The following is a 15,473-nucleotide window of genomic DNA, read 5'->3' as shown; positions in this document are numbered from 1 at the left end:
AGTCAGTACCTGTTTCACCCACGCCAACGCCAGCGACAAAGTCAGAGCCAGAGCCAAAATCAGATTCCCAACCAGAACTAGGAACAAAGACGAACCTAGGAGTAGGTTCAAAGGCTGGGACTGGAGAGGGTGCAGGAAGCAGCGCACTTTCGGTATATGTAAAACATCCGTCGTCCCCCCCTCCAAGTGAACACAAGCCTCGAAGATCAACCCGTCTTGACGCGTCCTCTGACGCTCATTCGAATCACAACCGCGTCGACGTGAAGGAGAGGGCTTCCGTAAAGCATCATGGCCAATCCCACTCCCGTTCTGCCGACGCGAAAGTGGAGCAAAGCAGAGCTAGCAGAAGCAGCAGCGGGCCTCACAGGCTTGAACCACATCACTACACCCACCCATCTCGCGAAGGGACCGATGTACCATCTACGCAGGACTCACGATGGAGTTCGGTTGCGCATCGCACCAGGGCTAGCCGCGTAATGCAGAGCTACCCGAGGCACACAGACTCTCGTGCAGACCTCCATACGGAAGCGCCCCGTTACAATGGCGAACGAAGGTGGGAGCCCTCAGGCTACCATTCGACCGGCTCAGACCGAAGCTACTTAAGAGACTACGATCGCCACCGCGAACGCTACTATGATCAACACTCCCATCGCCACTACGACCGCCAATGCGATCGCGATCGCGAACGGGATAGGGATGGAGATCGTGAGCGGAATCGAAAACGCGAGAGCGAACGTGACTTCCATCAGGACAGGCGGTCCGGTCATGGGGTGCAGCCTTCCGTCGACCGATCTTCTTACAACGATCGTGCCAGCTACGAGGAAGATCGTCCACAAAATCCCTCTCATCTTGGGCGCAGTGACTCGGCTGGCGTGACAGGGAGCCCCAGTAGAAGCGAAACGAGCGTGGAGAATGCCATATCGGGGGCCAATGAGTCATCTTCAGAGAAAGCGCGTGAGTTCATTCATCAAAGCTATAGCCCTAAGCATGTTGCTTTGTTTCTGACGCCAGAATGCAAACGCGCAGGTCGGGCTGTAGCCACCGACAGGATGTCGATCGTTCAAGATCGGAAGCCCGTGCCTACTGAACCCTACCCTGCAGGGCGTTCCGAACCTTCATCATTTCCCATGAACCTACAAAACCGAATGTTTCATGCATCTATGACCTGTGGCGCACAAGCAAAAATACTTGCAGACTTGCGCACTTCGGATAGGTCATCAACGTGCACACCCACGGAGCGTCAGGTGATGTGTCCTCCAGTGAAGACATCGAACAAATCAGATACCCGCGTCTCGGCGAGTGGGACCGGCATTGCCGTCTCCGTGCCGAGGTCCCCAGAGTCTAGCAATGGAATCCTGGCACCTGCATCCCAACGAACCCTTCGCCAAACATCTTGCACGGATCTAAGCTCGAGTGCCGACGTCGGACGGGACGGTCGGCATCAAATGCGCCCAAGACCGGCAGGGGGTGGCCACAGTGTCCAGCGAAAAAGCCTGCGCAGCAGTGATGCTTGCGCATCGCTCATTTACCAGTTGCCTCACGACATGCCAACTTCTCGATACTTTCAAAATGCAGACGATGATCGCTTGGATCCGGCCTCTGGCAGTCGCGCTTTGCACGAAGGCTGCGACGACACAAGCATGGGGGCAGACCCACGCGGAATTGCCTCGCACTACTCGAAGGAAATTCGCAAGGCGATGAGAGCGCGGCTGACGAAGACATCGTCGCAGGACCTGGATGACGCCGACGACGACAAGGTTCGCACTCGGAGCATGGTCCTTGCTGAGCAAATCCGTCTAATCGGCCCCTGGAAATGGGACCAGGACAGTGTCGGGCCCAAACCCCTGCCATCAGCACGTGCAGTTACGGTGTCCGACCTCGATGTACTCACGAAGCATAAGGACATCTTGTCTCTTTTCAGCCGTTATGGGAAAGTCGATACAGACAACATGAAGTTCCTGTTGCACAACGTTTCAGGCGAGTTCCTGGGTGTATGCTGGATCCCATTCTTGGGGAGCGGCGCACAGGATCTGCAGCATGGCCCCGACACGGGTCTGGACATTGCGCAGCGAAGTGCGAAGCAAGCGTGCTATGAAGCTGATGGCATCAAACTGGACGGGAGCACGATCAAAGTTGTGTTAGATGGGCAATGCACCCACTTCGATAGGCTCCAGATGAAAGCACGGAGGAAAGCGGAGGAAGTGAGCAGAGATGAGAAGAGGAGAGCGCGTGAGGCTCTCGAAAGAGAAAGATCCATCAATGATGCACGAGTAAGTGTGCAACCTCATCAACTCTTATCTTCCCTGCTGACCCACTCATCACTAATGCATCAGGCACGAAAGATTCGCCCAAACGAAAGCCCCGACCACGTCAAAGTTGCGCAACGTGAGGCACTCGTTCGAGAGGTGGAGGCGAAGACGAGCCACATCTCTCATCCAGAGCACGATGAGACTGCAAACATATTGGAAAATCTCTGCAAAGAGGGAAGAAAGTACGCATTTATCGACAAATCCAAGTTGGGTGTGAACTCGCCTGCCGAAATCTGTGCTTCGTTCATCGACAAACAGCTGAACGTGACTCGCATCCAGCATGACAAGTCCGCCTGGTATCTCAGCTTTCAATCCGATTCAGACGGCGATCGAGCAAAAATCATGAGCCATATCACCTTCAACAATATCCGCCTACCATACGAGATCCGCGAGGTGCCTACAATTCATGATGTACAGAAAGTCAAAAGGGGCTCCGGAGGCAAAGCGCGTGAACTTCGGGCGGAGGGAGGCTCTGCCAGGTTGCTGCAAGAGCCTTTCCTGGAGGAACAGCAGCTGCCCAAGACGGGCTGGTCCGAGAACCTGCTCGTCGAAAGACTCAAGCTCTTGACACAGGAAGCTATCAAAAATCGCTTCCGAAAAGACATCGAGACTCAATATTGGCGCCAGGCTTCGAATCTATTCAATGACGTGGGCGAGGCCATCGCGCAGGCACAGTCACCTCATAGACGAATCACGAGTGTCTCTACGTTGCAAGCCGCATCAGTTCACGAGGCGGCTTCAGAGGGCTTGTCAAAGACAACCGTCTGTGGGACGAAAGTCAGTATGTCTATGCTTGTTGCGCCTGAGGAAGGGCGCGAGGGGAAGATAATTCGGAGCGAGGTCACGGAGCAGCTGTTGCAACAAAGCCTCCCAGCCAGCTTAGAAAAGAACTTGGTGACGGCGTCTGAAGGCTCAGACACAGACGGATCTACGGTGGCAGAGCGTGCCAGGAAGCGGATGAAGAAAGCGCACGAGCGCCAGCAAGAAGACCGCGCTCAGACAGCGGCTCGCTCATCGAAAGATATCGAGGCGGCCCAAGCTGGCTCAGCTTTCCGCTGCGCTAGCCGCCATCTGGCCCTTGACGAGAGACAGGAATCGGATCGCCCACCAGTACCGGCCGCCAGTCCCGAGCCCGACCTCTTTGAACTGGGTCTGGTTCAAGACGAGGAAGATTTCTACTACGTGAAGCTCGTTCTTGAGAAGCTCAGATCTGGGGAAGAGCTCAATGAGGCTGACCTGCCTGATCCGCGCGAAGACATTGACGGGAATGATCAGGAGCTAGACACAGGAAGTGCCAAGACGCAAGGTTTTTTCAAGATTCCCGCCCGCGACAAAGCCAAGCACATGCCAGACAGGAACAAAGCCATTATCGACACTTCGGCTGCTGCGGCTTTAGCTTCTGCTAGAGACAATAGGGCTGATAGTCGTCGCTTTGTTGCGAACCTGGAGCAGCATAAGCGCGAGTCGGCTTCGGACACAGACGTTCTCAAATTCAACCAATTAAGGACACGGAAGAAGCAACTCAAGTTTGCCAAGAGTCCCATCCACGACTGGGGATTGTACGCAATGGAGGTGATTCCTAAAGGAGACATGGTAATTGAGTACGTCGGAGAGATCATTCGACAGCAGGTCGCCGATGAGCGTGAGAAAGCACAGGAGCTGGCGGGCATATTTAGCACTTATCTGTTCAGAGTTGACGACGATACCGTTGTTGACGCTACTCACAAGGGCAACATTGCTCGCTTGATGAATGTGAGTCCAGATCCTCGATGCGTTCAGGCGCGCACAATTGCTCACACTGGGATGTTTTCCATGGTCAGCACTGCTGCACTCCGAACTGTACAGCCAAGATCCTGACACTCAACGGCGAGAAAAAGATCGTCATCTAGTGGGTCCATGATGGCAGAGCTCACTGATGTACTTGACTGATGGCGCTCTCTTGCAGTGCCAAAGAGCCGATCCTGCCGGGGCAAGAATTGACTTACGACTACAAGTGTAAGTCATTTAAGGCATCTACTATGGATCCGCGAGCCTGACCTTCCTTTTGTAATAGTCCAAGCCAGCGCTGGCGATGAAGACGCGATACCGTGTCTGTGTGGCTCATCAGGGTGCCGTCGATTCTTATAGAAAGGCAAGCGCTGCCGTACTACGGTCGACTTCTTGCCTTGCCTGCCCTCCTGCTGCAACAGCGGTCAGAGCAAAGGATCATGCCTGACCTATGTCGCAACGTTCCTTGCTACATCCTCACGATTTTAAACCCCTCTCAGACGCAATACAACTGCCGCGAGCTGGTACAGCTCCTCATCACACGTACTTTATGCCTTGCTTCGGTGCGTAATGGAAGGCAAAGAGTGATTACCACATCACTTCTTGAGCCATGTACCCGTCCGTGATATGAGTCCTGATGGACCCGGGTCCCCACTCTGGACCTGCCTGGACAGAGTACAACTGGATCATGCATGGGATACAGTCAGCTACCAGCTGTACCAATTGCCAAGGAGCAATGAGCAGAGCTCAGACAGGCGCAGCAACCCAGCAATTGCTGATCACCGATCATCGTTCAGCTTTCACCGAAGGAGTTGAGAGTGGTAATGTAGTGAGTGTAGACCGTCGCGAGGCCAGCCCATCCAGAGCGATGCGTCGACTGTACGTATAGGTAGGTGGTCCCCTCAATCTGCATAAGTCCACATGTGCGACTCGAGCAGCGCTCCTTTCTCGGCTTACACTCGAGAGTCTCTGGGCCTGTTTCCCGGGTATCTGCCCTTCCTGACTCATGATAATCACATCACTTTCTGATCACTTGCCACCATCTACCATCCCATACTGGTATGCGCCATAGCCTATAAAGTCTTCTTTCATATCTACAACCTGCTTATGACAATATCCCAGCACGATCGACGAATGGGGTGGTGAGCCATAATGCTGCGTCCGGTTCTCCGCCTTTGCAAGGTCTTAGTGCGTGCCGAAACGACGCTATTATGGAATGCACGGGTGTCTTCGAAACAACGCATCCAATACATTACAGTTGCACCGTCTCTGCGGGGCAACACATGTCGGGTCAAAACGCCCACATCAGCGCCTCTCAAGTTGCGCACCAAGGGTGCCTCACAGGCTAGCTCTACCCACAAAGATACGCCATTCGCTTCTGCGGGGGGTGCACCCAGGCCAGCATCATACCGCCAGGCTTCGAGCAATCGTGTGGCGACACGCAATTCTGCAAGCATGTGACCAGAAAGGATCGCGCCCATATGCTATCGATCAGTACCTCCCTTCCCAAACCCGGGCATTCCGGGCCATGGCGACCGCTCTGCATGTCCGCTTGGACCCAGAACTTTTCACCGTCGTGGAGGGAACCAGCACTGTCGCCGGGCCTGAAGCTTCGCAAGAAGTTCTTTTCGACCAGCTGTGAGACATTTCCAATGCTCGTTGGAAATTCAAAGAGTGATTGAGAAGCTTCAAAAGCTCGTTAGTGACCTTGGGATCTCTAACATGGACAGCAGTGTTGTGCGGCGCAACAACAGCACAGTCCTCTATCTCCAATTCGTCGATATCCCACTGCAAGATGCACAGCACCTTCTCGCTGGTATCGGGTCGACCGGATACGACTGCTGGTACATGCTCTGCGAGCGCGCTTCACCTCGACGCATGGTATACACTCGACATATGTCAGAGCTTGGGAACTGCAGAGGGCCGCTGCAACAAGCGTGGTCGCTCTTATACTTGCATCTGCCCATCGTATATTGTTCTGTATTCTAAGAGCAGACTTGTCAAACTGCAATGTTGTATGCCAGACACTCTCTTTGGGAGTTTCCAGTTTGCCCCTAAGTTGCGTCTTTTGCCCTACCAATGCCATCACGGTTGATATTGGTATTTCGTTGGGTCATTCTCTGACCTGAAGCGCTTCTAAAGCTCCTAAAATCGAACATACTGAAAGTAGATACATGTGGGGACCGCTGAGGGCACACTTTTGTCGTCTTGATAGCCAAGGGGTAGGAGGCTATGTGCTCTTGATAAGTAAGGCGATGAGTTCAAGATTTTTCGGGTACCAACGCTGTGTATTCTCGTTGTCTCTAGGACCTCAATGATAGCCGGCAAGGAAGTTGGTTATGGCGAGACCCTTGGCATCAGTAGCGCTTCCGCAACCTTTCCGCCTCATCTCGATAGCGTTTTACCGGCTAATTTGTACTTAAAGCAAATGTATGTTAAAACAGCCGTTGTGAATGCGCTCTGCATGAAGCATTTCGCCTCAAAGTTTGTATGTTGCACTAGGCTTTGAGGGCAAAGCGTCAGGCAAACGTGGAAAGGCATACCAACTTGCAAGGTGTATGGTCTCAAACAAGCTGGCCGGATCTGGAATGTCGGATGAGACATACCATTAAGAGCGCATCCGTTTTAGTTATCAAGGATGGAACCTAGGTGTCTGTCTTATAGGCGAAGTAAGGGAAATATCACGGTGCTGCTTTACTTCATATGCTTGACTCGACAAGGTCAGCAACATTAGCTCCTCGATCCCACAAAGGAGTTGAAGATTGTGTGGGTGTGGGAGCTGGTTGTTCGAATAAAAGTGTTGACTGTTGGGATAAAACAGGTTCTGACTGTATCTGATCTGATGCTGCAAGGCCCTGTAGAATATGGCTCTAACTGCTGAGGCTCCGATGGCTCTGGTGCCGAACTCTCCTCGTTGCACGACCTCCCTGACATAGTGGTGTCTGAGCATTATGTGCTTATTTGTGCATAGCATTCCGGGCTGTGCCTGAGAACAGGACGGCCGGGAGTAAGATATCAGAGTCGGTAGGACTGTATCATCCATTTGACCATTTTTCGTGAAGTGAATACCTACATACTCGTATGCAAAGAAGTATGAGTTGTAAGTGCTGAGAGGAAATCCAAATTTTGACAGGAGATGGCGCAATGAAACCACTTCTCAACACGTTGCGTTCCGTGTCTATTATTCGGACTCTACGCTGATCGACATGATACATACCTGCATTGAAGCCTTGGCTCATTACTATCAAGGGAAGATGATCTGACCTCTTGTTGTTCTCTACGCTACACGAAACTCTGAGCGCGTTGTTATGCTCTTTATGTATCTACAACGTGTTGACTTCATGGGCAGCCACTGTAGCTCGTTCCTTGCTCTCGGATCTTCCATGACTATCCACAGGACTCTTTGGGTTGTTCTGCTTCGCTCCGTTGGCTAGAAGCATCTGTGCTACCGCGGGTCCTGCGACACTCCTCCTCGGCGGCCAGCGGTTGTCTCGCGTAGTCGACGATACTGACTGTCGGGTGATGCATTTCCAATTGCTTACTCTGCAGCAGCTTGGTAAGTGAGTCGGCGACATTGGCATTGCTGTCGAACCTCTCGAACTTGACTGCTCTCTTATGCTTCTTGTGAATACTTGAGCTCGGCGTCATATTACTTGCTTCTTGCATGCTTTTGATAGCCATGCTCATTGGAATACGCGGATCCTGAAGAACCTTCTGCAGCCAAGCTGCCTCGCTTGCTGCCGTCAGCTCTGCCTCCTGTGAAGAAAGCGCAGCCTTGCACTGATTCCATGACAACCAGCTGATGACGTCCAATGGGATGCAGAACACGCAGTCCTTCACAGTCTTCCTGTCGTTGCCGCTTACCCAGTCTGAACCACAGAAGCCGACTAAGATCGTACTGCTGGCGCGCTTGTACTCAATCCCGAGGTTTGCAGATTCCTCAAGGGTACCGCATGATCCTCTTGGCATCCTGCCAAGCTGCTGCCGTCGGCTCCGTGCTGTCCTGCCCAGCCCTGGAGATCGAGCCAGGTCAGGCCGTGTCTCAAGTACGAGATAGAGCAACGATCCAATGGCTGCGGGGTAAAAATGCTTAGTCTCAATCTTCTCAGTAGCATCCACGCCCCAATGCGCGTTCGAGGCGGGAGTTGCGATAGCCTTGCACTCTACCATGTCGACCCTTTGAAGTATCGACTTTGCTTAGGCCGCCTGGTCTACGAAGATGCTGCTTTTGTGCGCGTTACGATGGATCCGTCAGCCAAGGCAGGAATGAAGCGACCCAAGGTCCTTGATGTGGAAGACCTTGAACAGCAGGCCTCGAGGTCGAAGGGCCGTCCCCCCTAATGCTGGGGTTGCGATGACAAGGCCGTCAACTAAAGCCGATAGGCATTGTTGCCTTCGCCATTGGTTTCGCCGATCGGCCGAAAGGTCGTGTCAAGCCTACTGTGTCAGTTCCGACCTACTTGCCGTCCGCCGTAAATACTCTGGCAGAAACGCAAATGCTTGCTGTCCAAGCAATGCACTCCACCAGGTGATTCAAAGTAGGCGTCTTCCACGCACTCCCTGTAGTGCTTGGAGGTTTCGACATTTCGATGATGGGGATGCCAATTGTTCATGACAGCCAAAGCGATTACTGTGCTGAGGGTGGTCAGTCAGGAGACAGCCACATACAGCTCATGGTATTCCTCCCCCTCGATCTGCGAGAAATCCCTGGCGACTAGTCCCCGGTTTATTCCGTTGGGGCATTACCGTAACGATCATGTTTGACCTTAAATCCCGACTTCGCACCCACGGCTCGTTTCTGCGATGGGAGTTTGCCTCAACCCATCATTCACTGTTCTTGAGGCTGTCGAGTTTGCATTTGATTACGGAGCTCCACTTGTCACTATCGTTACTTCCAAGGGCCTCCGTGTATGTGCAAGTCTCTGCTGGATCGGAGGAAATGGTGGCTGATGAGTAGGATGACGCTACGCGCCTAAATTTTCCTGGTAGCTTGTTTGCATGAGTCGACTTTTCTCAAGTTGGTTCTTGGTGCGTTTGTAAGAATAGCTCTTCTTCAACTTCTTGCATTGGTGCCTCCTGCTACGCCGGTCGCTGTTCCTCTTTCTCGCCAGGCAAGCCTGACGCATACTCCAGCGTGGCTGCTTCGAAGCCCCAATGATAGTGATCTCGCAGCTACCGGTTTGATGCTCTTCCTTGTCAGCGTGCGGCAGGTCTGTCGGGTGTCTCGATCACCCTGATGTATCGAAACCGAATGAGCTGCTTGAGGCTGGGGATCCAGACAAGGTACGTCGTAGCACTGTCGTACCCGACAAAAACGCCCTTCACTATGCGTTGATCTGATTTAATGCCTTGCAGCCTCCATCGCGCACGAAGTAGGCCGAAACGCCTATTGCGTGAAGGAGGTCGATCGATGCCTTGCAATCATGGTGCGCTTCTGCTGGAATCTGGAATGTCGTGCGACCAATGCGATGTGCGATGTGGGCGCAGTGATGATTGTATGTGTAGGCTGCTGCTGAGACTAACTCACTCAAGAGTGCTTTTTCTAGCTTCAACTCACTCATCCATGCTAGGATCATGTTCACGAGAGCCAGATTGAGGAGTTCGGTGCCCGTTCTGTTGAGCCGTACATGGGCCGACCTTTCGTACCAGACGCTGTCGTCAGAGGAGGTGCTACACCCACATGTCGTCATACTTGCTACTGTTATTTGAGTGAAGGAACTTGACCATCCCCTTGCCCTTCTCCTTTATTTAGCGGATCCAGTTGTCAACGACGTTAGCAATATTCTTGCGAACTGTCAGTGTGTCAACCCAAGCCTTGCTCGAGCTTTTATCTGTGAAGGTTAAGAAGTAGAGCACGCCAGCTATGCTCCCAATGGCAATAGGTCTAGACGTGTCGATGTATACCCTTCAAGCACATGCCGTGCTCTGCTTTCTTCACTTGCCGTTCGGTATGGGGCGTGGGCCGCTATTCTGAGCGCACTGCTTCACTTGCGTGGTCACCTTTGATAACGGGTAAACCCTTTGCCTTGCATGTCGCGTTGTGCAAGTCATGCCCTGCGTGACCGAGGCGTAGGTGCCACAGCTCACCATCCATATCTTGCACAACCTGCATAGGCCGACATGTTCTGCGTTGCGGTGGTAATTCCCTACATTACAGGGAGAGGGCGTATGCGACTGTGCAAGCCTGATCTTATAGTCATCATGCCGTTTCCGCTACCCAATAGCGGCACGATTAAACCAGTGGCTAAGGGTAAGCATGAGACGCAGGAACAGCTGAAGTGCGGACACCCGAGCCAATGGAGCGAAGCACGTCGAAGCAGCACAGCCCACGGAATACCATCGTACGTGGTGGAAGGGTCGAGAGCAAGGGCCAAGCTGCAGTGGCTGTTCCTTATAGTCAGCATTCTGTGAATGCATAAAGAGTTGCATGCAGCACCCAGAGTTCGTGTAGCGTAGAGAGCATAAGAGGTCAGAGCATCTTATCTCGGTCGTAATGAGCCATTCCTTAAATATATTATGAGCCCAAAGCCCAAGTGTGGCTTGAACACTCAAGAGATGTGACGCACAAGACCAAGATGTCACCAAGTGTGACCTCGACGGGGAGCCACGGTCAGCATCGAGAATCTGCATGGCAGCAACTTGGACATGTAGGCTTTGAACGGCGGGATGCTGATGATCAAGTGCGGCATGTGTGGCTAGGTGACCGTCACGATCAGAATGCCCCGGAACGACGACGGCACCAGCGCTGAATGCGAGCGCAGAACGGATGGGGCCTTGACGACGCTGGCGCTTGTCATTGACGGCAAGATCACTGGTTTGAGCCGCATGGTTAAGACGGCCAAGGAGCTGTGTTGCACCCTGGAAGCCAAGTATCAGCCAAAGAAGAGAGTTGCCCTCCTCATCCTCAGGAGAGACTTTGGACAGTCAAGAAGAGCTCTGCGGAAGGCATGCAGGAGGACCTCGCCCGCATCGCAACGACCTATAACAAGTTCAAAGCACAAGGAGTAGAAATGTTGAACTCCGACTATCGCCTCGCCATCCACGTGGAACTCAACTCATGTTACGACAACATTGTCCCGTTTCCCGAGCAGCTTGGCGATCAGTTGACAAGGGTTGGAGCAGGAGCAAATCATGATAAATGACGTCACCAGCGCAGATTATCCGGCAGACCTCTTCACCCCTGCACTGCGAGCATCCATGACGAGGCTTTCACACATTCTATTGGCATCGCGGACTTCCACATCTCGGACCTCCTTAAGTCGGCCACAGTCCAGTGCCATTCAGAGAGCAATCCTTTGTGCTACAGCGGTTCATCCGTAAAGTGGAAGGAATAGAAGAGCTGTCGAGATCTTTTGAAGCTGCCTGACATCTTGCCATTTATTTGGGACATCATCAATGTCAATCACATTAGCGATGCAGTCAGGCCACGACGAGGACCTCCGAGCAATAGGCTGGATTCGCTCGAACCTCCACGTGCCTTCGGAATGGACAGTGCGAAAGTGACAGGTCATGGCCACCCCGGCTTCACTCTCACCCTTTACTAACCAAATGTGGTCTACCCAATTTGCGAACGGGCTATGCACTCGTCACCTTGTTACTTGCATATACCCTCTTGAGCGAGACCAATGTGTAATGTCAAATGATGACATTGGATGTTTGATGAGTCGGTTTAGTCAGCATGCACAAGTCATAAGACATGGATGAAGAGAGCACTGGTCGCGGAAGCGTGTGTCTCAGTCGCGACATATTGCCATGTGTCACGCTCGGAAAGAGATAGCGCTTTGAAGCATGAAGGATATGATAAGGGCATGAGGTTTCAGAACTATGAAGCACGAAAATCCTGAGGTGATGGGGCTCTGATGTTAGATTGTTTATGTACGTACTTTTCGTTTGTGCGCACCAGAAGGTCTCAACTCATTCAACTTTCATCACTCATACGCTTGCAATCGTCCATGTCCAGACCGACGGTGTGCTTGGCAACGACCCATACCGCCCCATCAACGCATTCCTTCGGATCGCGCTCGGATTTGAGGAGAGACAGCACACTGGCGCTCAAGCGGCATCTTTCAAGACACACTGTACTCAGTGGATTGTGTCGCGTCGGGCGTCTTGGGCCTTCCCAGCCGCGGGAGATCTACACGACTTCCGTCAAGTGTTGCAACCCGGCTCGATGCCGACCGTTGCAAATCCACCAGCGAGTTCCAGCCCTACAGATATCGATATCGCGATTGCGAAGTTGACAGCATATCGTAATGTGGTAGGATTCGTAGTCGTAAGTCGGCCCAGCCGAGAAGACGCAAAATATGCGGTAATTCGGTCCGGCGGGCAAGAGTTCGAGGGCACAACCGGCGAATCGAAAATGCGGGCAGTCGTCAGGCTGGTGAAGACATCTGTCTCAGATCTCAATGCGAGGATGGGCGAGATCGAAAATGTGGGTGCCCAACTGTCGATGCCCGGTCGACTGCCTTAAAAACAAACGCCTATTGCCTGGGAAATTCTGGACGCGCGCAGCTGAACCCTTCGGTCCCACAGGTCCAAGATAGCACAATGTCTTTCATACGCTTACGCAGCGACCGAAGTGAGGTTTTAATAGTACCAAGTGAGTACGGAGCATCGCTGCACTAACGAAGACACTGTGACCATTGTTAAAAATGAGTGGATATGGCGCTCAAACTCTCGATAGGCACAGAGTTTGTGCTTGCAGTACTGCATGTGAGTACTGTGGTGTGATATGTGATCTATCACTGCTCCCGCGATTGTCCTGCGTAGGCTCAGACTCGTCCACTATTTTTGTACAAAGGACCCCAAAATAGCACCTTGATTGCTACATTCAGGTTGAAACGAACGCGTCAAGCTGCAATACGGAGCCTCACTCTCCGACTGCACCCAGGGGGGCGATGCAACCGCTACTGGTAATCCACCAGGCCTGCGTTCACTTGAAGGCCGTTGAACCAAGCAGTTGAAACTGTGTAGCCGTAAAGATGGCTGACTGCCTTAGCGATCGTAGAAATGTACTGCCGGCTGATGTCATCGCCTGCTTGCATGTACGACCCATATCCGTCGGTTGCGGCTCCAGCAACCCAGGTTCCGAGTCCTGTTCGGACGGATCTTGGGAGACCAGCTCCTTGCAATTGGCTCTTCAATTGCTGACGAGCAGAAGCCAGCTGACTAGCAGTCTGATCTGTGCCGGGGTTCGCACCGACTTGTGCCTGCTTGCGCACGTTCGCTGCAGCAAAGGCAATATTGGGCCAATCTGCAGGATCCTGGCTAGAAGTGCGAGCACTGTTGGACTGGATCCAGGCGGCAACATGGATGTTGATCCATGGCCGAAAAAGGTCATCATTGGTCAATGAATCGAGATCCACTTGCTCCCCACTTTGCCAATCGATGAGCGGACCCAACGAGCTCGCAGTGGGTGCCCATGAGAATGTATTGCGCGCGACTTGTGCGTGCTGCTTGAACAACTTGAGTTCCTGCGAGCCTCCGCCAGGGCTGACTTGAAGCAGGCCCCAAGAGCTTCCTGAGTCGAGGCGGCCACCGGAGATGAGTGAAGTGTTGAAATCACTCTCTGTCTTGATGTCTGCGATGAGCGTGCGGCACATGGCTCTAGTCGGCACCTCGGGAAAGTAGCGTGCAGCGGCAGACATGATGGCGGCCACGGTTTCGTCAAGCTCATCTCCTTGCAAAGCACCCGTATCGCCCGCCCATGCCATGACGTTGAGCAGATCACGACGTACCTGTGGTACATTGTAGTTTGGATTGTTGGAGGGCATGCTTTGCACGCTCGGCGCGGATGGCAGGCCTAGCTGCAAAAGGCGTCGAACATTTCCCGTCGAATCGGCCGACAAGTCGATGGGATCATCTGCACCACGTGCTGACGGCTGCAGAGCATCATGCCAGTCGCGGCGAAATGCTAGCACGTCAGGCGGGAGGGCAAAGACATGGGCGGAAGCGAGAGAGATCCACAAAACGAGTGCAAATATCGGAGCGCTAAGCAGCAATGGACCCGCACGTAAATGCTGCATTGTTGCTTGTTCCTGCCTGCAGGATAAATGTTAGACTGCCAGCTTTGACGTCCCAATTTGTGTCCAGCACGAATTGAAAGTCTTCCCGAGACTTGGGCTCCAACCCCTCTCCAAGGGGGATAAAAACCTAAGTAGGATCGTGTCAGAAGGCACCTCGTCTTCGACAACACTTCCGTCTAGGAGAGGGTTAGTCAGGCGAATGCTGTATGGATGGCAGGATTCAACAACGAAAGATGTAAGTCCGGCTAAGAATGTCGCCACTTTGACCTGTTTGCAGGTCGAAAGTCAGCGTACCTAGCTATACGGTGAGCCTGTGACACTGGAACGCAGCATCAGAGCAGCACAAATGCGACACTGCGTTCGAGAATCGGAGCCTTGCCAGATCTGGTAGGTGACATGACGTCGACCAAAGAGGGGAACACACTGATACCTGCTGATACTATACACGGGAGCGCGTACATTGGCCGTAACTCGTACGTCGCACAGTCGCAGTGCACATGTTCCAGCATGCCGGCAGTAGCGGGTCTGCTGAGAGACGTGGCTGGTGGAGGCCGAGTTGGGTCGCACATGAGGTCACATTCACACCTGGTCATACACTGATAGGTTCCTTGACCGTGTGTGGCCGGACTTCGAATGGTGCTTTCCTTCGTAGAAGTTGAATACTGTGCGCCTTACGCCTTGCGGATGGTGTGCACGTACATCGTTCTGGGCTTTTGTCGTACATGTATATATCATGCATCATGCCCTCATGTAGGCAATTCACGGCTCCCGACCTGTCGCGACAGATATCAGGGCGTGTCTGAGCAGGTCTGTGCCTCGTGGGCCTGAGCGCTGAACGCTGGATACTGATATGCTGAACGCTGAACACTCGACCGTTGGCAAGAGCCTGGGATTGCTTCAGCCCTAATGAGACATTCGGCGATGCACCGCCTGACGCCGCGAGAGCCAACACCTCGTGAAGGAAATCAAACATGTCCTGGCTTTGTTGGATATGCTGTGCTTGTGATGCCTGCCCATTTTGCAATACTTGGTGGCGGCTCTACCATAAATCCGGAATTGATATATAGCGGTGGGTGTGAAAGCATGGGTTTCAACCTCTGTAGGTGACCGTGATGAGCCGTCAAACGTGAATCCTCTCTTCTCCCAGTTTGGTGAAGTGCAAGGGAACACTCTACACTCGATTTGACTGCTGCGTTACCCCGTGGTGGGCGCAGCTGCGCAGGAACTAATGAGAGAGGCGAGATGCCTGTTTCATGCCGCGAGCTGGCATCCGCACCTATTTCGATTTTCGGGGCAAACTATGTGGAGATTGAGGGAATTTGCCACTGGATTCGATTCAGGAGAGTCCTCTCCACAGTTACGTGCTGGCGTC

The 15,473-nt window shown here is 52.9% G+C and overlaps 3 protein-coding genes across 3 annotated transcripts; 2 read left to right on the top strand and 1 right to left on the bottom strand.

The window, feature by feature from the left end:
• Positions 1 to 3,266: 3,266 nt before the first annotated feature.
• On the top strand, positions 3,267 to 4,436 carry K437DRAFT_218762 (SET domain-containing protein; the record flags this gene model as incomplete). The annotated part of the gene is made up of 4 exons (XM_013390964.1): positions 3,267 to 4,061; positions 4,130 to 4,197; positions 4,255 to 4,304; positions 4,369 to 4,436. The coding sequence occupies 4 exons, from the start codon at positions 3,267 to 3,269 to the stop codon at positions 4,434 to 4,436; spliced, it is 981 nt and encodes a 326-aa protein (XP_013246418.1).
• A 7,539-nt stretch (positions 4,437 to 11,975) lies between these two features.
• Positions 11,976 to 12,894, top strand: K437DRAFT_1284 (uncharacterized protein). The gene is made up of 3 exons (XM_013390894.1): positions 11,976 to 12,507; positions 12,609 to 12,675; positions 12,760 to 12,894. The coding sequence occupies exons 1-3, from the start codon at positions 12,247 to 12,249 to the stop codon at positions 12,804 to 12,806; spliced, it is 375 nt and encodes a 124-aa protein (XP_013246348.1). The 5' UTR covers positions 11,976 to 12,246; the 3' UTR covers positions 12,807 to 12,894.
• K437DRAFT_1280 (uncharacterized protein) lies at positions 12,765 to 14,395 on the bottom strand. Its single transcript, XM_013390893.1, has one exon. It carries the CDS (start codon positions 14,099 to 14,101, stop codon positions 12,983 to 12,985), a length of 1,119 nt encoding a protein of 372 aa, XP_013246347.1. The 5' UTR covers positions 14,102 to 14,395; the 3' UTR covers positions 12,765 to 12,982.
• Positions 14,396 to 15,473: the final 1,078 nt, after the last annotated feature.

The sequence above is a fragment of the Tilletiaria anomala genome (genome assembly GCF_000711695.1).
Source record: "Tilletiaria anomala UBC 951 chromosome Unknown K437scaffold_1, whole genome shotgun sequence".
NCBI lineage: Eukaryota > Fungi > Basidiomycota > Exobasidiomycetes > Georgefischeriales > Tilletiariaceae > Tilletiaria > Tilletiaria anomala.
Note: the sequence above shows the minus strand (reverse complement) of the source record. Positions and strands in the feature narration are given on the sequence as shown.